The 25332-nt window shown below is 42.1% G+C and overlaps 2 protein-coding genes across 8 annotated transcripts in view; one reads left to right on the top strand and one right to left on the bottom strand.

The window, feature by feature from the left end:
• Window positions 1–25332, bottom strand: part of LOC110534616 (oocyte zinc finger protein XlCOF7.1-like) — a 1104347-nt gene that overhangs the window by 372818 nt on the left and 706197 nt on the right. For 3 of the 7 annotated variants that reach the window (XM_036934444.1, XM_036934443.1, XM_036934447.1), the window contains 2 exons: window positions 924–1035; window positions 594–715 (listed from right to left, as the gene is read on the bottom strand). The exons of 2 other annotated variants lie outside the window; for them this stretch is intronic. In XM_036934444.1, the coding sequence (XP_036790339.1) occupies window positions 594–715; window positions 924–1035 (234 nt within the window). Of the gene's footprint in view, window positions 1–593; window positions 716–923; window positions 1036–1432; window positions 1583–7652; window positions 7845–10528; window positions 10660–25332 lie in introns of all 7 variants that reach the window. 2 more of the 7 variants (XM_036934445.1, XM_036934446.1) reach the window with 2 other exon arrangements.
• LOC110534632 (transcription factor Sp4) overlaps window positions 1–25332 on the top strand; it is a 195054-nt gene that overhangs the window by 76972 nt on the left and 92750 nt on the right. The gene's annotated exons all lie outside the window — the stretch shown is intronic.

Genomic DNA, 25332 nt, shown 5'->3' with positions numbered 1-25332 from the left:
GAAGGTGTGTCCACATACTTTTGTATGTATAGTGTAGCTCCTCTGAAAACCTGCAGTGCCTACAAGTGAACAGCCTCTCTCTCGTGTGGACCTTCAGGTGCATTTTCAGCAGTCGCGCTGATGGGAAAACCTTTCCTCACACTGGGGAAGCCTAAGGGTTTATCCTGTGTGGACTCCCATTTGCCCCTTCAGGTTGGAGGAGTGTGAAAAACTGTCCTTGCACAGTTGGCAGCCTAACCAGGAAGTGTCTGTGTTGTCGTAGGGTCCATGTTCCTGTTGATAGATCCTATAGAAGGCAGGCTGACGGCAGCACCTGGTAGGGGGTTAACCTGAGGCGCCATCAGTCTCTCTGAATCACAACTATAGGAGCAGGACAGAGCATCGCTAGCCGAGTCTGTGTCTGTTCTCTCCAGCCGAATACAGACACCTCCCCGTCCCCGCAGACCAAATCTATGCCTCACTCTGGTCTCAGCCAGTCTGTTGTCATGGAGACTATGATCGGCTGTTGTTTTGTGTTCGACTGTCTGTTTCTGGTTGTGGTTAACAGTGTTGTTCCCCAGCCCAGAGTTTAGGATGCTGTCCCATCCACTGACCTCCACTATGTCACCTCTGGTCCTGGCCTGCTCAGTGATGTCGTCCCCCGGGCTATTGACTGCACCCGTCTGGGAATCCAAGATGGCCCCCCAGTCTCCTCTGTTAGCCTCCAGCCAACCACCTGCAGGAAGAGGTCAGAAAATCTTAAAAACATGGAAGATAACTCTGCATAAATGTTTTTATAACATACATTATAATGTGGGTTTTTGTATGTAAACATAAGTTGTATTGATTTAATTTTATGAATAAAGAAAAAAATAATAGCCAGGTGCATCACTATTCCCATTGAAGTATATCTATTATGTTCTGTATATGTATGTCTCCCTTACCTTGCTCACCCATCTTTAGTCCACTCAGCAGGTCAATGTTCTCTGGTCCATCTTCTATTGTCTCCTCTTTGACTATCAGCAGATCAGGCTTCCCATCCTCCATGTCTACTGACTGTAAGAGATACAGAGTGTGAGGATGTTGGATCAAGAAATCGAATATGAGCACCCTGCTATGGAGTATCTTCTGATCATGCAATGAGGGATTGCTATAAGTACTATGCGAACTTTAGTTGATTTGATACTATGCAAATAACTTGATTACTTGACACTTAATGGTTTGGTCATTCAAAGGCATGGTCCCACACTTAAGACAAAATAAATCAAGACCTGGGGCCATATCCACAAAGCGCTGATCAAGGATCAGGTCCCCCCATATGTGTAAATAGGTCTTATTCATTTTTATCTAAAGGAGTTAAACTGATCCTAGATCAGCACTCCCACTCTGAGAGGCTTTGTGGATACGGGCCCTGAACGAATACCATTCAGACAGTAGTTTACAGTGGGCTCACCTCATTGAGACTGTGTGTGGTCCTGTTCTGCTCAGCTGGTTCCACGGTGGGTTCAGGAGGTGGTGTCGTCTGGTTTTCCTCCTCAGGGTTCCCCAGACCCTCCTCATACCCCTCCTCCTTCACCAGCAGCACCTCTGGACCCTCCTCCTCCTGGAAGAGACAGGTGATACAGATTACACATACATACACTCCCTCAGGTACGTGCACACAGGTAATAAACACAGTCAACATGGAGTGTTTACCCATCCCCACTATGTTTGAGTCCTATACTGTAGTTACAGAATGACTTTGTTGCTAAACCCATCATGGTGGACATAAATATGTGGATAAAAATGAGTCATCAGACAAACCTGACTAAACTATTTTGACGTGTACAGTAGGTGTTTGTTAGTGTGCAGGTATATTTATTTATATTTAAGTGTATATTGGTTATAAAGTGCTGTTGGGTGTATGCAGAATAGGGTGAGATCAGATGTGATGTATACTAAAGAGAGTATCAATGAAAGTCTTAGAATGAAAAGTCCCATTTTGTGTTTATTAAACATAAACAAGTGTTAAATACACCATGTGAAAACCACACCAACACGTCTCTCTGCGTGCCTGGCAGACATCTCAGCTTGGATGTCAGCCCACGATCTCAAGTTCAACCTCGACAAGACGGAGCTGCTTATCTTCCCGGGGAAGGCCTGCCCGCTCCAAGACCTCTCCATCACGGTTGAAAACTCCACGGGATAGGCCGTCTTGTGTAAATAAGAATTTGTTCTTAACTGACTTGCCTAGTTAAATAAAGATTACATTAACATTTTCTTTTAGAAATAAGTCAGTCTCATCTAAAACAGAGTTGAAAAAAAAACGTTTTTTTAAACGTTTTATTATTTTGCTTTTTGGTCTTAATTTAAGGTTAGGGTTAGGCAAAAGTTTAGCATTGTGACAAAGGTTAGGTTTAAAATAACATTTTAATAAAGATACATTTTAGAAATAGGCTGAGTTTCTGACTTTGTGGCTGTGGTAACAACCTAGAATTAGCTTGACCCCGAGTTAGTACCCTGGTGACAGACTGCTTCATCAACAATGGTAAATGTGTGTTATGTTAAAAAAAAATACCCGGTTTGATAAGCTGGTAGCTTCATTACTCAGCCAAGCAGATACAAGTAGTAGATCATTTTGGTTGTGAAGTGCATTATCAAAAGCGTTCTCCTCTCTTTATAACAAAATGCAATTAACCCCTTGGCTGTCTATTGTATAACGCTGTCACAGGCCCTCCCAGTCAACCCCACCTCATGATATGAGGAAGTCAATTGTTTATAAGGATTGCCTGCTGCAGTTGTTTGAGAAATGTCCAGTTTGCAGCCGAACAGCCAACATACAGAAGACCAGCAAGGGGACCCTCAACATCACGCAGACATGCGCTCGCTGTGAGCATTCCTATAAATTGAACAGGGAGGACACTTGAATCAGGTTGGTCAAATTTGACCTGGTCAAAACTGTTTAGCCATTATTTCCCCCCAATTCACCATCATAACCTAGCCTGGTGGAACCAGCCTGATCGCTGCGTTTACCATTCTATTTTACGTCACATATATCTGAAGTGAAATAGAAAGACATACTCAGCGATCAGGTTGGTTCCACCACGCTAATCATAACCACTATTGATAATGTAATCAGTGCTCTGTGTGTGTTTGTATCAATGGAGGCTGCGGAGTGGAGGACGACTCATAATAACGGCGCGCGAATGGTAAGTTTGATGTATTTGATACCATTCAACTTAATCCAGTCCAGCTGTTACCATGAGCCCATCCCGCCAATTAAGGTGCCACCAACCTGATCTACAATGGCAAAGACCTCACCTCCAGCGTCACCTCGTTTGCTCAACAACGGTTGTCGATAGGTAGACCATAATTAGGCAGGTTTAGTCTGACCTGTTAAAACTTCAACACAGTATGTTTGTCAGATATCACCAAACCTAACTGCCATTGGTAATAGAACAGTGACTGTGTATACGTTGACAGATGCATCTATGGAGCCATCACTTGGAGACTTGCAAGATGATGTGATGGAGTCCTGACCGACAGACGGGCTTGATACTGACGTCTCTGAATGGACAGAGACCTGGCACTCGGCATAAAAATGTTACTAGATACCATTTCATTCAATAATTAAAAAAAGACAATGCAAGGAAAAGTTATCAGTCAATATGGGGAGGGAGAAACTGTGTATTCTGCACCAGGTTCAGGGAACTCCTGTTTTATACGGGACACGACACAGGAATTACCGCCAGACAAAATGCAGATAGGAAGTGTATCTGTATCGGCTGGGAACGACAATGAAAGGTCAAAGGTTCACATTGTTATATTAGCAGAATACTGCTTCTTTGGTTTTATGTAAAGTGTTGTTTATTCTACATGGACATGTTACTACAGTGCCTTGTGAAAGTATTCGGCCCCCTTGAACTTTGCGACCTTTTGCCACATTTCAGGCTTCAAACATAAAGATATAAAACTGTATTTTTTTGTGAAGAATCAACAACAAGTGGGACACAATCATGAAGTGGAACAACATTTATTGGATATTTCAAACTTTAACAAATCAAAAACTGAAAAATTAGGCGTGCAAAATTATTCAGCCCCCTTAAGTTAATACTTTGTAGCGCCACCTTTTGCTGCGATTACAGCTGTAAGTCGCTTGGGGTATGCCTCTATCAGTTTTGCACATCGAGAGACTGAAATTTTTTCCCATTCCTCCTTGCAAAACAGCTCGAGCTCAGTGAGGTTGGATGGAGAGCATTTGTGAACAGCAGTTTTCAGTTCTTTCCACAGATTCTCGATTGGATTCAGGTCTGGACTTTGACTTGGCCATTCTAACACCTGGATATGTTTATTTTTGAACCATTCCATTGTAGATTTTGCTTTATGTTTTGGATCATTGTCTTGTTGGAAGACAAATCTCTGTCCCAGTCTCAGGTCTTTTGCAGACTCCATCAGGTTTTCTTCCAGAATGGTCCTGTATTTGGCTCCATCCATCTTCCCATCAATTTTAAACATCTTCCCTGTCCCTGCTGAAGAAAAGCAGGCCCAAAACATGATGCTGCCACCACCATGTTTGACAGTGGGGATGGTGTGTTCAGCTGTGTTGCTTTTACGCCAAACATAACGTTTTGCATTGTTGCCAAAAAGTTCAATTTTGGTTTCATCTGACCAGAGCACCTTCTTCCACATGTTTGGTGTGTCTCCCAGGTGGCTTGTGGCAAACTTTAAACAACACTTTTTATGGATATCTTTAAGAAATGGCTTTCGTCTTGCCACTCTTCCATAAAGGCCAGATTTGTGCAATATACGACTGATTGTTGTCCTATGGACAGAGTCTCCCACCTCAGCTGTAGATCTCTGCAGTTCATCCAGAGTGATCATGGGCCTCTTGGCTGCATTTCTGATCAGTCTTCTCCTTGTATGAGTTGAAAGTTTAGAGGGACGGCCAGGTCTTGGTAGATTTGCAGTGGTCTGATACTCCTTCCATTTCAATATTATCGCTTGCACAGTGCTCTTTGGGATGTTTAAAGCTTGGGAAATCTTTTTGTATCCAAATCCGGCTTTAAACTTCTTCACAACAGTATCTCGGACCTGCCTGGTGTGTTCCTTGTTCTTCATGATGCTCTCTGCGCTTTTAACGGACCTCTGAGACTATCACAGTGCAGGTGCATTTATACGGAGACTTGATTACACACAGGTGGATTGTATTTATTATCATTAGTCATTTAGGTCAACATTGGATCATCCAGAGATCCTCACTGAACTTCTGGAGAGAGTTTGCTGCACTGAAAGTAAAGGGGCTGAATAATTTTGCACGCCCAATTTTTCAGTTTTTGATTTGTTAAAAAATTTTGAAATATCCAATAAATGTCGTTCCACTTCATGATTGTGTCCCACTTGTTGTTGATTCTTCACAAAAAAATACAGTTTTATATGTTTATGTTTGAAGCCTGAAATGTGGCAAAAGGTCGCAAAGTTCAAGGGGGCCGAATACTTTCGCAAGGCACTGTACATTTGAAAGTTATCAAAATACTTAGTTTAGAATATTTACATAAATTTAGCATCACATTTTTACACTGTAGGCTACTGACCTATTCAAAGCTTCCTCCGGCATCTCACCATACATCTATCATCTGCCTGTAGTTGTTGTACTCAACAAGCAGGAGGTTTGTTTGTTGTGACTGGGGGGGGGGGGGGGGCTGCTGCAGTCAAAGTTCTGACATATGAGTGTGTCTTGGTGGTGGCAAGGACAAACACAAGAAACACCCACATTAAACCACACCCCCCCAAGCCATCTCAAGTATGGCTTCCGTCATGGCCGACAGCATTTCTTGAGGAGCAAGTTAAAAAACGACGCCAAATCAGCAGCTGCAATTCCCCCTGAATGTTGAGCCCTGATTTACTACGACTTTGATACTTGGTTCTCATCCAGCCATCTTAAGATGAATGCACTGATTGTAAGTCGCTCTGGATAAGAGCATCTGCTAAATGACTAAAATGTAAATGAAATGTCTCAACTAAAACTCTGCACAAACTTGATATCTCCATTTATTTTTTAATTATAAAGTATCTTGGGGTAAAAAATTAAGTAATTGAACGGAAGTAATGAAAACAGGCATTTGTGAACATCATATAGCAGAGTACAAAAATAATATGTAACAGTCTCTTTAGGCTTCTACACTGTGTACAAAACATTAGGAATACTCATTATTTCCTTGACAGACTTGACAGACTGACCAGGTGACGCCAGGTGAGAGCTATGACCACTTATTGAAGTCACTTGTTAAATCCATGAATCAGTGTAGATGAAGGGGAGGAGACGGGGAGGAGACAGGGGAGGAGACAGGTCAAAGAAGGATTTTTAAGCCTTGAGACAATTGAGACATGGATTGTGTAGGTGTGCCATTGAGGGTTAATGGGAAAGACGAATTGAGGCTGTTCTGAGGGCAAAAGGAGGTGCAACTCAATATTAGGAAGGTGTTCCTAATGTTTTGTACACTTAGTGTATATGCCTTATGTATCACAATGTCTGTATGCAATATTCTACCCAGGAATAGTCGACACTGAAATCTGTTACTCTTGTTATTCCAAATGCGTTTGTAGATCTTTAAAAAAAAAGTATCTTCTTTATGCAGGGTTTGATCTAAACATCACAAGCTATCGAGTGGAATGATTATTTTCTATGTTATAGAGGAATGTTTTTTCTGCTGGTGTATCCTGAGATAGCTCCTTTCTGAGAACCTCTTCCCACAGTGCGTACAGGCGAACGGTCTTTCTCCCATGTGGACCTTCAGGTGCATCTTCAGGTTGCCAGCCAGGGAGAACCTCTTCTCACACTGGGGGCAGCTGAATGGTTTCTCCCCTGTGTGGACCCTCTGGTGCCTCTTCAGATCACCAGACTGGGAGAACCTCTTCTCACACTGGCTACAGCTGAAGGGTTTCATCCCTGTGTGGACCCTCTGATGGATCTCCACCTTCTGGGGGCAGCTGAAGCCTTTGTTGCAGAACTTACAGAGGAACACCTTCTCTTGACTATTGTCTGATGTCGGTCCCCCTCCCCACGCCCTTTGGTCCTCTGAGTTCAATACCTGATCGAAAAGGACACAGCCGTGTGAATCAGAAGGTGCCATTGATGTGGACACTGGGTCGCTTTCCCTGAAAGAGTGTAAAGGGGAGTTGGTGGCAACAATATGATTTGTCTCTAAGATTCCCCTGTAATCTAAGAAATCTCTGCCTTGTGAGTGTTCTTCTAAGTGAGTCTCGTCTACATTCCATGTCAGAGGAGCGTCGCCCTCCACTTTCACAGTTACATCATCTACCACTGTAACCTCTCCTTTCTTATCTTGGCACCCTTCAGAGTATACACTACTACTGTACCCGTTCCAGTAACCTCTAGACAGAGCAGTCGGTCTCTCTAAACCCATGGGCATGTTGCCAAGGTCCATCTCTGTAGTGTAAGAACAAGACGGATCATCACCGCCAGAGTCTAACGTGTCACCAAGGGAGTAAACCATCCTCTGGCTCTGGTGAAATACCGGTAAATACTCTGAGCCAGGAGCAGGAGGACAGCCCAGTTTCCCAAGTCTGTCTGGGTCTGATCTGTGATCAGATCCTGTTGGTAATAGCCTGTGTGTTACAGTTAAAGTCTCGGCGTCTCTCTCTGACTTGAGGATGGTGTTCGGCGCTCCACTGACCTCCGTGATGCTACGTCCAGTCCTGGGCTGGGGTGAGCTGGCGGTGGTGAGGTCCACCGTGGCTTCAGGTGGTGCCACTGTAGCCACTGCTCTAGTTTGGGTGTCTCCGCTGTGTCGTGGGTCCTCTCCTTCAGTCCTCTCCTGCTTGACCAGAGACGATCCTTCAGGACCTGCAGCCTCTGAATCTGCAGACTGACACAAAAGAGGAGGTTATTACCGGTACATGATTTGAATAGGATAACAATGTCATAGGGAAGTCTCACATGCTCCCCTATGGCAGATAAATTAGGATGTACATGTAAGCAAATTGGGATATGGGATATGTATATGTGGGATATGTTCCAGGATTCATCTGATAGCATTCAGGAGTTTGACACATTAGGCACGGGCTTCATCTATAAGTGCATAGACGAAGTAGACCCCACAGTGATCATACGAACGTATCCAAACCCGCCAAAAAACATTGATTAAATGCAATATCTGCGCTGGGATAAAGGCTAGAACTACTTCTTACATGGAATGGGACACAGACATGGACACACACAAGAAAGCACACTACGAGCTTGGAGGAGACATTAAAAGGACAACATTGGAGGAAGGTGGAATCCTATTCCACCGGCTCTGATGCTCGTCGTATGTGGCAGGGCTTGCAGATGATAACAGATTACAAAGGGAAACCCAGCTGTTAGACACCCAGTGATGCAGAATTTCCAAACGAGCTAAATACCTTTTATGCTCGCTTCGAGGAATACAACACTGAGTCTTTTGTGAAAGCCCCAGTTGTTCCGGATGACTGTAATCTCGCTCTTTGTGGCTGATGTGAGTAAATCTTTTAAACAGGTCAACACTCACAAGGCCTCCGGGCCAAATGGAATCTTCTCAAAGCATGCGCAGACCAGCTTGCAAGTGCCTTCTGACATTTTCAATCCCAGTCTGTAATCCCAACATGTTTCAAGCTGACCACTATTGTCTCTGTTCTCAAGAACTCCAAGGTTACCTGCCTAAATGACTATCGCCCAGTAGCACTCACACCTGTAATCATGAATTGCTTTAAAAGGCTGGTCATGACACACAAACACCATTATCCCAGACCACATGGACCCACTTAAAATTCGCATACTGCTCCAACAGATCCACAGATGACGCAATCTCAATGGCACTTCACACTGACCTCTCCCCCCTGAACAAGAGAGGAAATAAGTATCTGAGAATGCGGTTCATGAACGCCGAGCTGTAGTCTAACACCATAGTCCCCTCCAAGCTAATCCCAAAGCTGGGGACCCTGGGACTAGAGGCCTTCATTGGTCCAAAAAGTTGGACCCATTCCAAATTGGACCTGGGGCTTTTCCATCCAGACCGGATATGCATAATTTATTTTTCAATATAGAGGCCCGTTCCGAACTAATAGCTGCCATAGGTTATTTATCATGCAATAGGATTTTGTAGTGGCTACCTGTCTTGCATCAAACCGGGAGAAGCTAGTTAAGCTAGCTTTGCCCCACACAGAGAGACTATGACTGTAACCTATTGCCGTTTTGATGACTTATGTTTGGCCAACAACAAGTCACATGCGCCACTATTGTGAAAAGCTAAAATGCATACATTTCGCTCTCTCTCTACCGCAGTAGTCGCGTTCGGATCCTTCCGGACCAGTCAGTTAAAATTACACATACCCAAGACAATTTCAGATCCGACCCAGACCAGTGACATTATTTAGAATTCTGGATCCGGAACCGCTCGGGAATTCAGGTACCGGTGGATCCGTGAAGACCTCTACCTGGAACTGGACACTTTCCTCTGCAACTGGATCCTGGCCTTCCTGACGGGCCGGTACCATGTGGTGAGGGTAGGCAACAACACCTCTGCCACTCTGACCCTCAACACGGGGCTTCTCATAGGTGTGTGCTTAGTCCCCTCCTGTACTCCCTGTTCACGACTCCAACACCATCATCAAGTTCGCTGACGGCACGGCGGTGATAGGCCTTTGTGGTGCTAGGACAACAACATCTCCCTCAATGTCAGTAAAATCAAGGAACTGATATTGGACTACAGGAGAAAGAGGGTAGAGCAAAGCCTCCAGCCAACCAAGCCATAGTCTGTAAACGGTACCAGAGCATCGACACTGTAGCTTCTACCCCCAAGCCACAAGACTGCTAAATAACCATAAGAGTGCTAAATAACCATAAGAGTGCGAAATAGTTAATTAATTGGTTACCGGACTATCTGCACTGACCCTTACACGTGGTCTGCCACTGCGAGGATGATCAGCTGTCCATCCTGTCTCCCTGTAGCGCTGTCTTAGGCGTCTCACAGTACGGACATTGCAATTTATTGCCCTGGCCACATGTGCAGTCCTCATGCCTCCATGCAGCTTGCCTAAGGCACGTTCACGCAGATGAGCAGGGACTCTGGGCATCTTTCTTTTGGTGTTTTTCAGAGTCAGTAGAATGGCCTCTTTAGTGTCCTAAGTTTTCAGAATTGTGACCTTAATTGCCTACCGTCTGTAAGCTATTAGTGTCTTAACGACCGTTCCACGGGTGCATGTTCATTAATTGTTTCTGGTTCATTGAACAAGCATGGGAAACAGTGTTTACACCCTTTACAATGAAGATCTGTGAAGTTATTTGGATATTTACAAAATATCTTTGAAAGACAGGGTCCTGAAAAAGGGAAGTTTATTTTTTTGTTTAGCTCCATTCTAGTATATTGTATTCCTCGTGTGTTACTATTTTCATGGTGAAGTCTACACCCGTTGTATTCGGCGCATGTGGCAAATAAAATGTTATTTGATTTTAATAGCTGAGTGGACCATTTCTGAAATAAAACGGGACACATTTGATGTACTGTAATTTCTAATGTTACACTATGACACTAACCTCTATCACAATAACATGCTGGGTTGAGGTTCCAATCCCCTCATCTATAGCTATGGGTTGGTCATCTCTCCACACATTGGGTCCCGCTGGCTTCACAATGCTCCTGTGGCCTACAGTGAGATGTCCTTCGCCTGAGAGAGTGATTGGGGGAAAAGAGGTGGTTAGGTTAGGTACTGTCAATGCTCAACACTATATTGTACACTATTGACACTGTTTACAATTGGCAAGGATGCAGGGTATGCAAGGTAACACTTCTCATAACTTCTTGATATACTATTTATTGATTCATTATGTTCCATGCATCACATTGTTTTTTATTGAGTATGACAATAAGACATTCAGTAAATCAGAATCTGGTTATAATATGATACTGGCAGTGCCCGAAATCTGGCTTGCCTACTACTTACTTAAACTGCATACTGTGTACTAATCATACTATATATTACTTAGAATGTGCTGTTTAGTAATAACGTATGCCCTAAACAACAAAAACCAATATACTAGGCTCATCCATATTGACAATGCTTCATCTAATTTGCAATTGCGCTGTTCTGTGCAATTCGTTCATTTTGGTAGCACCTCCCATATTTGAATATCAGCTATTTTTGCCTACTATTCAGTGATGTAAAAAAAATATAAATTGTAAAGTACAGATACCCCAAAAAACTACTTAGTTTTAAGTACTTTACAACTTTACTCTTTTACTTCACGACATTAAAGAAAATTATGTAATTTTTACTCAATACATTTTTCCCTGACACCCAAAATGATTGGTTACATTTTGAATGCTTAGCAGGATAGGAAAATGGTATATTTCACAACATTATCAAGAGAACATCGCTACTGCCTCTTATCTGGCAGACTCGCTAAATACATGCATATCTTGTAAATTGTCTGAGGGTTGCAGCATGCCCATCCGTAAATTTAAGGGGGGAAAAAAATGGTGTCGTCTGGTTTGCTTAATAAGGAATTTGAAATTATTTATACTTTTACTTTTGATGTTTAAAAATATTTAAAACCAAATACTTTTAGAGACTTTTACTGGGTGACTTTCACTTGAGTCATTTTCTATTAAGGTATCTTTACTTCTACTCGGGTATGACAATTGGGTACTTTTTCCACCACTGCTACTATTTATAGGTGACGCGATAAACAATGGACGCTATGCGAGAATTCTATACTGAATAAAAATATAAAAAACGCAACATGCGACAATTTCAAAGATTTGACTGATTTTACAGTTCATAAGGAAATCAGTAAATTGAAATAATTCATTCGGCTCTAATCTATGGATTTCACATGACTGGGAATAAAGATACGCATCTGTCAGTCTCTGATCTGCAGAGGCTGTACTGTGCAATCCGGGAATTTTGTGATTGATGGTTTTATTATTTCAAGTGTAAACTACCAGAATTAAGTGGCTACAGACATACAAATTGATAAAAGCTAAATACCTGTGAATTTAAAATGTGTCCCATCTATCTTGCTGTGCAGGTGGCTAGCAGGAAGCTCACTCTGTTTCAGCCTAGGCTAATTATTTGCTGGAAATGGTGCAGTTTACCCTCCCATCACTGTATTAACTCATCAAGACCCAACATAACATTACAATGTAACCCAACTCAGGTGTAGCCCTACCTTAGAAGTAAGCTGTGTTTTTAGACTAGTATTGCAACCTTCTACATTCAGACTTATTGAGAAATGTGTGTCTGTGTTAGGCTGTGTGTGTGGGTGGGGAAGTTTGTGTCTGTGTGGGCTGTGTATGCAGGTGGCACGGCACAGCTTTGGGCATATTATTGGGCACTCTAGGCCTAATCAGTTTGACCTAATCAGTTAGGCTACTGAATAGAACATACCTGTGTAGACTCAATCTTACTAATTGGTAAATAGTTAACCTGACTTTTGTTCAGGATTATGTAATCCCAATTATATGTACTCCTAAAACCCTGGTGTGTGTGCGTAGCAGCTTACCCCATAGTGTAAGCATTCTTAAATACTAAACGCACAGCACACTATGTATTCTATCTTCTTTATTCTCCAGGACATATGTATATAACCTGTTACCAATGCTGCTACTGTTCGTCATGTTTGCACTGTTACTGTACACTTGACCATTTCAAATCAAATCAGTTTGTCACGTGCGCCGAATACAACAGGTGTAATAGACCTTACAGTGAAATGCTTACTTACAGGCTCTAACCAATGGTGCGAAAAAAAAGGTGTGTGTCTGTGTAGGTAAGTAAAGAAATAAAACAACAGTAAAAAGACATCTGAAAAAAGAGTAGCAAGGCTATATACAGACACCTGTTAGTCAGGCTTATTGAGGTAGTATGTACATGTAGGTGTCGTTAAAGTGACAATGCATATATGATGAACAGCGAGTAGCAGAAGCGTAAAAAGAGGGGTTGGCAGGTGGTGGGACACAATGCAGATAGCCCAGTTAGCCAATGTGCGGGAGCACTGGTTGGTCGGGCCAATTTAGGTAGCATATACATGAATTTTTAGTTAAAGTGACTATGCATATAAGATAAACAGAGTAGCAGCAGCGTAAAAGAGGGGTTGGGGGCACACAATGAAAATAGTCCAGGTAACCATTTGAAAATAGTCCAGGTAACCAGGAGTCTTATGGCTTGGGGGTAAAAACTGTTGAGAAGCCTTTTTGTCCTAGAATTGGCTCTCCGGTACCGCTTGCCATGTGGTAGTAGAGAGAACAGTCTATGACTGGGGTAGCTGGGATCTTTGACCATTTTTAGGGCCTTTCTCTGACACCGCATGGTGTAGAGGTCCTGGAATGCAGGCAGCTTTGCCCCAGTGATGTACTGGGCCGTACGCACTACCCTCTGAAGTGCCTTGCGGTCGGAGGCAGAGCAATTGCCGTACCAGGCAGTGATGCAACCGCTCAGGATGCTCTTGATGTTGCAGCTGTAGAACCTTTTGAGGATCTCAGGACCCATGCAAAATCTTTTTCGTTTCCTGGGGGGGAATAGGCTTTGTCGTGCCCTCTTCACGACTGTCTGTATGTGTTTGGACCAATCTAGTTTGTTGTTGATGTGGACACCAAGGAATTTGAAGCTCTCAACCTGCTCCACTACAGCCCCGTCGATGAGAATGGGGACGTGCTCGGTGCTCCTTTTCCTGTAGTCCACAATCATCTCCTTAGTCTTGATTACGTTGAGGGGCAGGTTGTTACTCTGGCACCACCCGGCCAGGTCTCTGACCTCCTCCCTATAGGCTGTCTCATCGTTGTCGGTGATCAGGCCTACCACTGTTGTGTCGTCAGCAAACTTAATGATGGAGTTGGAATCGTGCCTGGCCATGCAGTCGTGGGTGAACATCCCTGGGGAGCTCCAGTGTTGAGGCTCAGCGTGGCAGATGTGTTGCTACCTACCCTCACCACCTGGGGGCAGCCTGTCAGGAAGTCCAGGATCCAGAGGGAGGTGTTTAGTCCCAGGATCCTTAGCTTGGTGATGAGCTTTGAGGGTACTATGGTGTTGAACGCTGAGCTGTAGTCAATGAACAGCATTCTCACATAGGTGTTCCTTTTGTCCAGGTGTGAAAGGGCAGTGTGGAGTGCAATAGAGATTTCATCATCTGTGGATCTGTTTTGGCGGTATGCAAATTGGAGTGGGTCTTGGGTTTCTGGGATAATGGTGTTGATGTGAGCCCATTACCAGACTTTCAAAGCACTTCATGGCTACGGACGTGAGTGCTACGGGCGTGAGTGCTACGGGTTAGTAAGGAATTCCCCACACCTGGTTGTCTAGGCCTTAATTGAAACCCCTGGACTAGGAATTGACCTTTTTCGATTACTTGGAAAATACGACATTCTAGCAATGACAACTCCTATCCTCATGAAATAAAGTGTTCTGTGTTCCTGAGAAGCTTCTCAATAACATGGAATACAAAGTATAACACCAGAAACAGTTTCATTTTGACCTCTAACACTCTACTATCTAGAATGCAATAATGGGTATTCGGAAAAATGGCCATTGTGTTTGCAATAATATTTTTTCTTTCTTTTAACCAAGCAGGTCAATTTAAGGTCAAATAAATAAAATATTACAAGATAGCTTAATAATCAGGGTAAGTATTGTATACTATCCAAAAACTGACTAAGACCCAATTCTGGGTAACACATCTGAACAACATGCCCAGAAAATAACCGAAGAACAGGCACCTCAGCCTTCTCCAAAAAAGTACCTCTTGCCATTCCTCTGTATCGGTCGAGGATCTTGACACTACTGGGACGACTGGTGAGGACGCGCTCGCGTATTGTCCTCTCTGCGCGCTCCCGTGACACCTTCAGTTCCAGTAGCTGTAGTTTCCTGCGCAATCCCCTGTTTTCTTTCTGGCTTTGAGACATTTCCAAACGAAACACTGCATAGTCGTCGTCTACGAGTTTACAGATCTCTGCCACGGCTGCATTCGCTAGCACCTCCATGATGGAGGCTATTTGAGTGTGAAAAACCATATCGTTAGCCATTGTTTACTAGTATCGTTAGCAGCTAGCTGGCGTTACCTAGAAAACATCAACCAAGTCCCGTCTTCAAACGCGAATTAAAGACTACCCGAGTTAAGTACGTGTTGTTTTGCAGTTAAAATGAATCGCATTGAGTTTCAGGGTGTTAATAAATGTCTAAAAAATAAAAACGCTAACGTGGAAATTGTTCTTGATCACTACTCACTTCCGCTTATTACTTATTTACATTTGTATTGACGCAACCAACTGAAAGGTGCATACACCGCCACCTACTGTACTGGAGTGTGAGACCGTCCTCCAATTATTCTCTTCACTAAACCTGAGCTGTGTTCGAATACTCATACTAACCGTACTATTTGTGACGTGAATTGAGTATATAGTATGATTTTTGGTAATAGTGTGGATATAGTTTCTATGCAAAAAGTTATCGGATGACATACTAAATTTGACAAAATACGAAGTGGACACTTTTTCCGTGCTTTTAGGGCCGATAATGCATTTTTTTCCGAAAATAGGCGTGGCTTCACATCGTTTTCAGATTTGAAGAAAATGGCGAAAAATATAAATTGAGCAATTCAATGTAATGACTTTTCAAATAAGTTACGTTACAGGTTATGTTAGCTACACTATTCTTACACACCGCATAGAATTACAGTAACCGGTATGTTAGCTAGGTACCTAACGTTAGTTGGCTACTAATACATTGAACTTGCCAGGCAGTATTATTAACTATCTGCTATCTAACTACCCAACGTTTATTGACTTGATTATTCACATTGTTCTTAGCTAAGTGGTATATTCGTTTCAATCGACATTGTTCATTCTGGCTATCTACTCCGATTTCAAGCAGAATAACTGATGAGTGAGGTGTTCTCTGTTTCATTTGTTTCTGGAAGTAGCTAGCCAACATTAGCTAGTTAACTTGGGTGCTTGACTACTGTTGAACGCTCGGATCAACACGACTTCTCGGCCAGATCATGCTCCGAATTTATGAACTGACAACACTCTGGATTTACAAACGCCCTGACCGCACTCTGGCACTCCAGATTGAATTTACAAACACAACCCAAAATCATAAAATGTTAAGCTAGTTATTTGTTATGCTAACAAGCTAGCAAGAGGTTGCATAGCAACAACATCAACTTCCGGTAGACAGGCAAAGCTCTAGTAAACTCAACTGAAATGACAGTTCGTTTACAGTATACTAAAATTAACGAATAGCATACAGTATGTAGTATATCGTCATTAAGTATATAGTATACAGTATTTTAGTATGGATATTCAAAAACAGATCTGGATTTATTGTAAAAATATGTTTTTAACTTGAATCCCTTTTCTCCCCAATTTCATGGTATCCAATTGGTAGTTACAGTCTCGTCTCATCACTGCAACGGACTCGGGAGAGGCGAAGGTCAAGAGCCGTGCGTCCTCCGAAACACAACCCAGACAAGCTGCACTGCTTCTTGACACAATGATCGCTTAACCTGGAAGCCAGCCGCACCAACGTGTCGGACCTGGACCGGCACATGAGTCGCTAGTGCGCGATAGGACAAGAACATCCCTGCCGGCCAAACCCTTACCTAACCCGGCCGACGCTGGGCTAATTGTGCGCCACCCCATGGGTCTCACGGTCGCGGCCGGCTGCGACAGAGCCTGGACTCGAACCAGAATCTCTAGTGCTCCAGCTAGCGATGCAGTGCCTTAGAACCTCCCATACAGATTTATTTGAACAAATGTCTTCCCTTACTATTCATCCCATTGCCTCTGCCAGCAATGTAACCCATTTTCCCTAATCAATATGTACATTTCTCTAATTAACTGCACCTGTATATCCACAATATTATTTTTCACTGCTTTCTTTGCTATTATATCTACTATATAGTTTTAACTAACTCCTGTATGAGTAGGAATGCAACAAAACTGAACAACAGCGTCATTACTTCTACAAATGAATCCTCTCGTTCTGATTTTCCAGATCTTAAACTACACAAAACTGATGCAGAGTCCAAACAAATTACTACTCTTGGTTGCACCTCCTCTATCCATTGCAATACAACAATCACAACCATTTCTGTTGAATATACAAATTAATTACTTTATTTTCTTCAATCAGGCTAAGATCAACATATGGTATTGTATAAAACCACAGTGGCACATGTCCTATTGTCACAGATGGCTCTATAAAAAAGGGCTCTATAAAAAAGGTCCCCGTGTCTATATTCTCTTTTGATATTGTTCATATTCCCAGCAGTCTTCCAATACTGCCAGCGTAGTATCTACATGTTATCAACCTCTTAAGGATTTTCACCTAAAATGAGATACCCAAATCTGACTGCCTGTAGCTCAGGACCTGAAGTAAGGATATGCATATTCGTGAAACCATTTGAAAGGAAACACTTTGAAGTTTGTGGAAATGTTAAATTAATGTAGGAGAATATAACACATCTGGTAAAAAAAACGTTTTTTGTTTTGTTTGTACCATCATCTTTGAAATGCAAGAGAAAAGCCATCATGTATTATTCCAGCCCAGGCACAATTTAGATTTTGGCCACTAGATGGGAGCAGTGTATGTGCAAAGTTTTAGACGGATCCAATGAACCATTGCATTTGTTCAACATTTTGTATCAAGAATGCCCAAATGTGCATAATTGGTTTATTAATACATTTAAGTTCATAACTGCACTCTCCTCAAACAATAGCATGGTAATCTTTCACTGTAATAAATCTACTGTAAATAGGCCAGTGCAGTTAGATTAACAAGAATTTAAGCTTTCTGCCAATATCAGATATGTCCAGAGAAATGTTCTTGTTACTTACAACTTCATGCTAATCACATTAGCCTACGTTAGCTCAACCTCTACAGGACCCACCGATCCTGTAGAGGTTTTAACTCGTCTAAGGGATAGTGGTATTTCTCAATAATATACTTGTAAAGCCTCTACCGGTGTAGTTTTAAAAAGGCACCATCATACATACTGCGTGCCCTTGCTTGCATCAAAGCGCAACAGCAATGTAATAGCCACTGAACCATATACAAAGCACCCATAGTTAGACGATCTGATCAAAGTATGATAAATATTCACTAAAGATTAGCGTTAGCGATGACTGGAAGTCTATGGGTATCTACTAGCGGATACAGATAGCGCAATGACTGGAGGTCTATGGGTAACGCTAATTTGCATTGGTTCGCAAAACTACCTCTAACTTCATACTGAACAGAGACATAGAAATGGTATTCACAAGTTCCTCTGATGCTGGGGAAGTAGATAAAGTGCCCCATAGCTGAACTCCGGAAGTATCCCTTTATCCTTAAAGGAAAACTCCACCCAAAAATAATATTTTGGTATTTGCTTTAGACATATTTTGCTTGTCAGCAATCAAAATGATAAAGTTTTGTAACTTTCAAAATACAGAAATCATCCCTGTATGATGCATTTTGCAAACGTAAGAATCTCTGGATTAACTATCCAATGTTAGCTAAATGTTCTTTAAATGGACAATTCTGTGAAATGTCTGTTGGAAGTTTTAAATTGACACAATACCTGTTAGCAATGGTATCAGCTAGAGATGACATGCAGGAGCTTGCAGGGATTTGTAGTTTTGCATGTCTACTTTGATGCTAATTAGCATTTTCGAATCAGAGTAAATAGAGCCGAATATATTGATAAAAGTTACCTTATCTGAGAGAAATGTACATGGTTATCATGCCAGGGGAAGCCTACACTGGAAGCCCTTAATTTAAGTGTTTCTAAAAGCCCCTATGGGGAAAATGGTGGACAAACAATTGGAACCATTTCCCTGTTTGACCCCTAGGTTTTATGGGTATTATGACACCTCCACTTTGGGGCTCTATGGTCTCAAGGCTTAAAAATCCTTATTTAGCCCGTCTCCTCCCCATCATGTACACTAATTGAAGTGGATTTAACATGTGACATCAATAAGGGATCATAGCTTTCACCTGGTCAGTTGCATTGAAAGAGCAGGTGTTCCCAATGTTTTGTACACTCAGTGTGCATGGGCTGTGGGCTTTTTCTGCTGATGTAGCCAAATGTATCTCCTCTCTGAGAACCTCTTTCTGCATGCGTACAGGCGAGTAGGCTTTCTCCAGTGTGGACCTTCAGGTGCATCTTCAACGGGTACTGGCGGGAGAACCTCTTCTCAAACTGGGGGCAGCTGTAGGAATGCTCCATGTAGACCCTCTGGTGCCTCGTCAGGGTGCCAGCCTCAAATCCAATGAAATTGTATTTGTCACATGTGTCGAATACTAAAGGTGTTGACCTTATAGTGAAACGCTTACTTACAAGCCCTTAACCAACAATACTGTTAAGAAAAATAAGAGTTAAGAAAATATTTACTAAATAAACTTACCTTACAACCTTATTCTAAAAATGACTACAGATATTTTTCCCTCAATCCACACAATACCCCATAATGAGAAAGAAAAAAACTGTTTTTTATATCACATTTACATAAGTATTCATAACCCTTTACTCAGTACTTTGTTTACAGCACCTTTGTTAGCGATTGCAGCATCGACTCGTATTGGGTATGACACTACAAGCTTGGCACACCTGTATTTGGGGGGTTTCTCCCATTCTTCTCTGCAGATCCTCTCAAGCTTTGTCCGGTCTCAAGCGTTGCTGCACAGCTATTTTCAGATCTCTCCAGAGATGTTAGATTGGGTTCAAGTCCGGGCTCTGGCTGGGACACTCAAGGACATTCAGAGACTTGTCCCGAAGCCACTCCAGCGTTGTCTTGGTTGTGTGCTTAGGGTCGTTGTCCTATTGGAAGGTGAACCTTCGCCCCAGTCTCAGGTCCTGAGTGCCCTGAAGCAGGTTTTCATCAAGGATCGCTCTGCACTTTGCTTTGTTCATCTTTGCCTCAATCCTGACTAATCTCCCATTCCCTGCCGCTAAAAAACATGCCCACAGCATGATGCTGCCACCAACACGCTTCATCGTAAAGATGGTGCCAGATTTCCTCCAGAGGTGATGCTTGGCATTCAGGCCAAAGAGTTCAATCTTGGTTTCATCAGGCCAGAGAGTCCTTTAGGTACCTTTTGGCAAACTCCAAGCAGGCTGTCATGTGCCTTTTACTGAGGAGTGGCTTCTGTCTGGCCACTCTACTATAAAGGCCTCATTGGTGAAGTGCTGCAAAGATGGTTGCCCTTCTGGAAGGTTCTCCCATCTCCACAGAGGAATTCTGGAGCTCTGTCAGAGTGACCATCGGGTTCTTGGTCCCCTTCATGATCAAGGCCCTTCTCCCCCTGATTGCTCTGGCCGGGCGCCCAGCTCTAGGAAGAGTCTTGGCGGTTCCAAACTTCTTCCAGTTAAAAATGATGGAGGCCACTGTGTTCTTGGGGACCTTCAATGCTGCAGACATTTTACTACCTTTCTCCAGATTTGCGCCAACACAATTCTGTCTCGGAGCTCTACGGACAATTCCTTCGACATCATGGCTTGGTTTTTGCTCTGACGTACACTGTCAACCGTGGGACCTTATATAAACAGATGCGTGCCTTTCCAAATCATGTCCAATCAACTGAATTGACCACAGGTGGACTTCAATCAAGTTGTAGAAACATCTCAAGGATGATCAATGGAAACAGGATGCATCTGAGCTCAATTTCGAGTCTCATAGCAAAGGGTCTGAATACTTAAAAAAAAAAAAAACAGATACCTTATTTACATATTTAGAATAAAGCTGTAATGCAACAAAATGTGGAAAAAGGGAAGGGGTCGGAATACTTTCCGAAGGCACCATATACATGACTGGGAATACAGATTTGCATCTGTTGGTCACAGATACCTTAAAAAAAAGTAGGGGTGTTTGGATGAGAACCATTCGGTATCTGCTGTGACCAGCATTTGCCTAATGCAGCGCGACACATCTCCTTTGCATAGAGTTGATCAGGCTGTTGATTGTGGCCTGTGGAATGCAACAAAAATGTGGAAAAAGGGAAGGGGTCTGAATACTTTCCAAATGTACACTGTACGTACGGGAAACTGTGGGGACGAGGTCATCGATCAAGCTGCTCCAAGGAGTTGGATAGTTTTGACTTCTCAACAGCAGCAGCTTTACTTTCAGCAGGGCAAGATCTGCCGCAAACGCACGTAAAATTAGGCTAGAAGCAATTATTGTGTTCGTCAGGCTCGATCCTAAGCAAGATCAACATATGCCTTCCCTGTGTCATGTATAATATAAAGATTCGGAATGGATTGAGACTATAGTAGATTAATGTGCAATTGGTGCATTTCAGTAGCACCTGGAAACGAAACATCGTTGCCAACAATACCCATCGGAGAATTACACTTTTTTTTTTTTTTTTACCTTTATTTAACTATGCAAGTCAGTTAAAGAACAAATTCTTATTTTCAATGACGGAACAGGCTAACAAGGGCAGAATGACAGCTCGGGGGATTTGAACTTGCAACCTTCCGGTTACTAGTCCAACGCTCTAACCACTAGGCTACCCTGCTGCCCCAATGTTGCAATCACTAGGCACACAACTACCTACAGTAGGAAACAGAGTTGTTATCAATAAGCCACATATCACACGACACGAGTCATGACCATAGTTAAAATGAAAATAAAAACATTATCATCCAGTAGAACTGTTTTGTTATTCATTCGGCCTAATGAAAATGGTCATGCCAAGGCTAAATTCAATTAGCTGTGTTTTGATATTTATTAATTAAATATTCACACAAATAGCTTATAAAGCAAGATTATTTGAAAATTATTTTATACAAATACTCTATTTTGAAGTTTTATTACTGTGTAGGCGACTTGTTCTTCTAAATCTTTTTTTATTTAAAAAAAATGATATTCACTTGTGATTTTTAGCAGGGATGAAGACGCAACGGGCAATGTTTTGCCTTTCAATAAACCTGTCATGTTGTTATAAGAACATCATTCTACTTTATTACAACTTTACAGGCTAACATGCTGACCACACCGCTTGCATTACAAAATAAACGTACACATACATGTTATTCAATCATTGAACTCAAACTGCTTGCGAGTGCGTGCGTGCGTGGCTAGGCACTAATGGGCCTCTCCCATCTCCTCATTGGTTTTTAAGAACATATACCCACGTGCCATCTCCTCATTGGTGTTTAGGAGCATATACCCACGTGGGTGATTGAAAGATGAACTGACGACCACACTCCAGTTGGTTGTGGTAATGCACCTTAAAGTTGGTTGCCAACCACCATATAAAGTCCAAAAAAGAAAAAGCCTGAAAGAGAAGAGATTACTATTAACAAACTGTTTACCCTTTTATCTGTAGATTAATTGTCAGAGTAGAGGACCTTGTGCATTTCAGGTAAAGGAACAACCCAATGTTTATATCCCAGGACAAATTAGCTAGCAACAGCAAGCTAGCTAGCTAGCTAGCTAAATTGCCATAAATGTTTAATGTTTTTCGACCTGTCCCCAAATTAATATAATTAGTTCAGAGTTTGTTTGACATTTCAACCTGCCTGTCCTGATCGCGTTACGAACACAATGCATATGGATGTCCGGTAAATTAAAATCTTGCTGGCCACGTTGTCCGGCGCCAAAAGGAAACCCTGACCAGATCCCCCCCTTTCTTATTTAGGCTCCCTTCAGAGTATATACCAGAGGTGTGACCAAGTCACTATTATTCGAGTCACAAGGAAGTCTCAAGTCACAAAGTAGTCCAAGTCGTGCATTCTAAGAGCAAGTCAACTCGCATCACCAGTTATTTAAAGTCAAGTTTAATAAACATAAATACGTTTTAAATACACCAAATACGCATACACTGAACAAAATATATAAATACAACTTGTAAAGTGTTAGCCCCATGTTTCATGAGCTGAAATAAAATATCCCAGAAATTGTCCAAAGGTAATTTCTCAAAAATGTTGGCCACAAATTGATTTAGATCCCTGATAGTGAGCATTTCTCCTATGCCAAGATAATCCATCCACTGGATAGGTATGGCATCTCAAGAAGTTGATTAAACATCATGTTCATTACACAGGTGCACCTTGTGCTGGGGACAAAAGGCCACACTAAAATGTGAAGTTGTGTCACACAACACAATGCCGCAGATGTCTCAAGTTGAGGGAGTGTGCAATTGGCATGCTGACTGCAGGAATATCTACCAGAGCTATTGCCAGATAATTTAATGTTAATTTCTCTACCATAAGCCACCTCCAACGTTGTTTTAGAGAATTTGTCAGTACATCCAACCGGCCTCACAACCACAGACTATCTGTATGGCGTCGTGTGGGTGAGCAGTTTGCTGATGTCAACGCTGTGAACTGAGTGACCCATGGTGGCGGTGAGGTTATGGTGTGGGCATGCATAAGCTACGGACAATGAACACAATTGCATTTTATCCATGGCAATTTGAATACACAGAGACACCGTGACGAGATCCCGAGGCCCATTGTCGTGCCATTCTTCCGCCGCCATCACCTCATGTTTCAGCATGATAATGCACAGCCCCATGTTACTATATCTGTACACAATTCCTGGAAGCTGAAAATGTCTCAGTTCTTCCATGGCCTGCATACTCACCAGACATGTCATCCACTTAGCCCTGTTTGGAATGCTCTGGATCAACGTGTACGACAGCGTGTTCCAGTTCCCACCAATATCCAGCAACTTCGCACAGCCATTGAAGAGGAGTGGGACAACATTCCACAGGCCACAATCAACAGCCTGATCAACTCTATGCAAAGGCGATGTGTCGCTCTGCATGAGGCAAATGGCGGTCACAGCAGATACCGACTGGTTCTCATCCACCTCATCCATTTTGTTTTTAAGGTGTGTGACCAACAGATGCATATCTGTATTCCCAGTCATGTATATATATTTTTTGTTGTTGATGTTTTAACGATCTCAGTCCAGCTTTAAACTTACTCTTGAATGATGTAATAGTAGAACTCACTAATGTGCAATTTCGAAATTGGGTAGTGCATCATCAGTTCCTCTCGTCATGTTAGTCATTGCATACCATAGAGAGATGTATAACTTGTCAAAAATGTCCAGATCAATTAGCCCATGTCAGCTAATGTTTTTTTTTTTATGTAGTTTTTTTTAGCCCATTCAAGCTTCTGTTTAACCCAATCAAAGCTCTTCTGTGGTTCTGTGGAACCAGCTTTCCCTTGCAACTAGGACAGCATAGTCCCTGCTCAACTTCCAAAAACATCTGCAACCCTGCCTCTTCAAAGAATATCTTAATTTAACCCCCCACTAATATTGTTTTTCTTTGGCTACTAGGACTGACTTTGCTGAGAACTACTTTGAGGGAAACTGCATTTGCTACGACTGCAATGTGGTTCTAATCCAGCCATTTTAAGATGAATTAACTAATTGTAAGTCACTCTGGATAGGAGCTCCTGCTAAATTACAAAAATGTAATTTCTCAACAAAAATCTGCATTAACTTCATAAACTGCATTCATTCTGTCAATAAAAGTGTATTGGGAAAAATGTCAATAGTTGAATGGAGGTAATTAAACTGGCACTTGTAAAGATATAGCCTACACAGTACAAACACAATATCTAACAGACTTTTTAGGCTTATATATGTGTTATATGGTGCCTTCGGAAAGTATTCATACCCCTCGACTTATTCCACATTTTGTTGTGTTACAGTTGGAGTTCAAAACGGATTCAAAAATGAATAATTCCCCTCACCCATCTACAGACAATAGCCCATAATAAAAGTGAAAACATGCGATTACAGCTGTGAGTCTTTCTGGGTAAGTCTCTAAGAGCTCTCCACACCTGGATTGTGCAAATTTGCCCATTATTCTTTAAAACAATTATTCAAGCTCTGTCAAATTGGTTGTTGATCATTGCTAGACAACCATTTCCAGGTCTTGCCTTAGATTTTCAAGTAGATTTAAGTCAAAACTGTAACTCGGCCACTCAGGAACATCCAATGTCATCTTGGTAAGCATCTCCACTATATATTTGGCCTTTTGTTTTAGGTTATTGTCCTGTTGAAAGGTGAATGTCTCCATGTCTGTTGGAAAGCAGACAACCAGATTTTCCTGTAGGATTTCACCTGCGATTATATCTATTCGTCTTCTTTTTATCCTAAAAAAAACTCCCTAGCTTTTGCCGATGACAAGCATACACCTAACATGATGTAGCCACCACCATGTTTGAAAATATGAAGAGTTGTACTCAGTGATGTGTTTGTCTTGATTACAAAGTGTTATGTTTAGGGCAAACTTAATTTCTTTGCTACATTATTTTTGCAGTTTTACTTTAGTGCCTTATTGCAAACAGGATGCATGTTTTTGATTTGTATTCTGTACAGGCTTCCTTCTTTTCACTCTGTC

This window comes from Oncorhynchus mykiss, chromosome 10, assembly GCF_013265735.2.
Source record: "Oncorhynchus mykiss isolate Arlee chromosome 10, USDA_OmykA_1.1, whole genome shotgun sequence".
NCBI classification, from domain to species: domain Eukaryota; kingdom Metazoa; phylum Chordata; class Actinopteri; order Salmoniformes; family Salmonidae; genus Oncorhynchus; species Oncorhynchus mykiss.
This window is presented reverse-complemented; position numbering and strand designations above follow the sequence as displayed.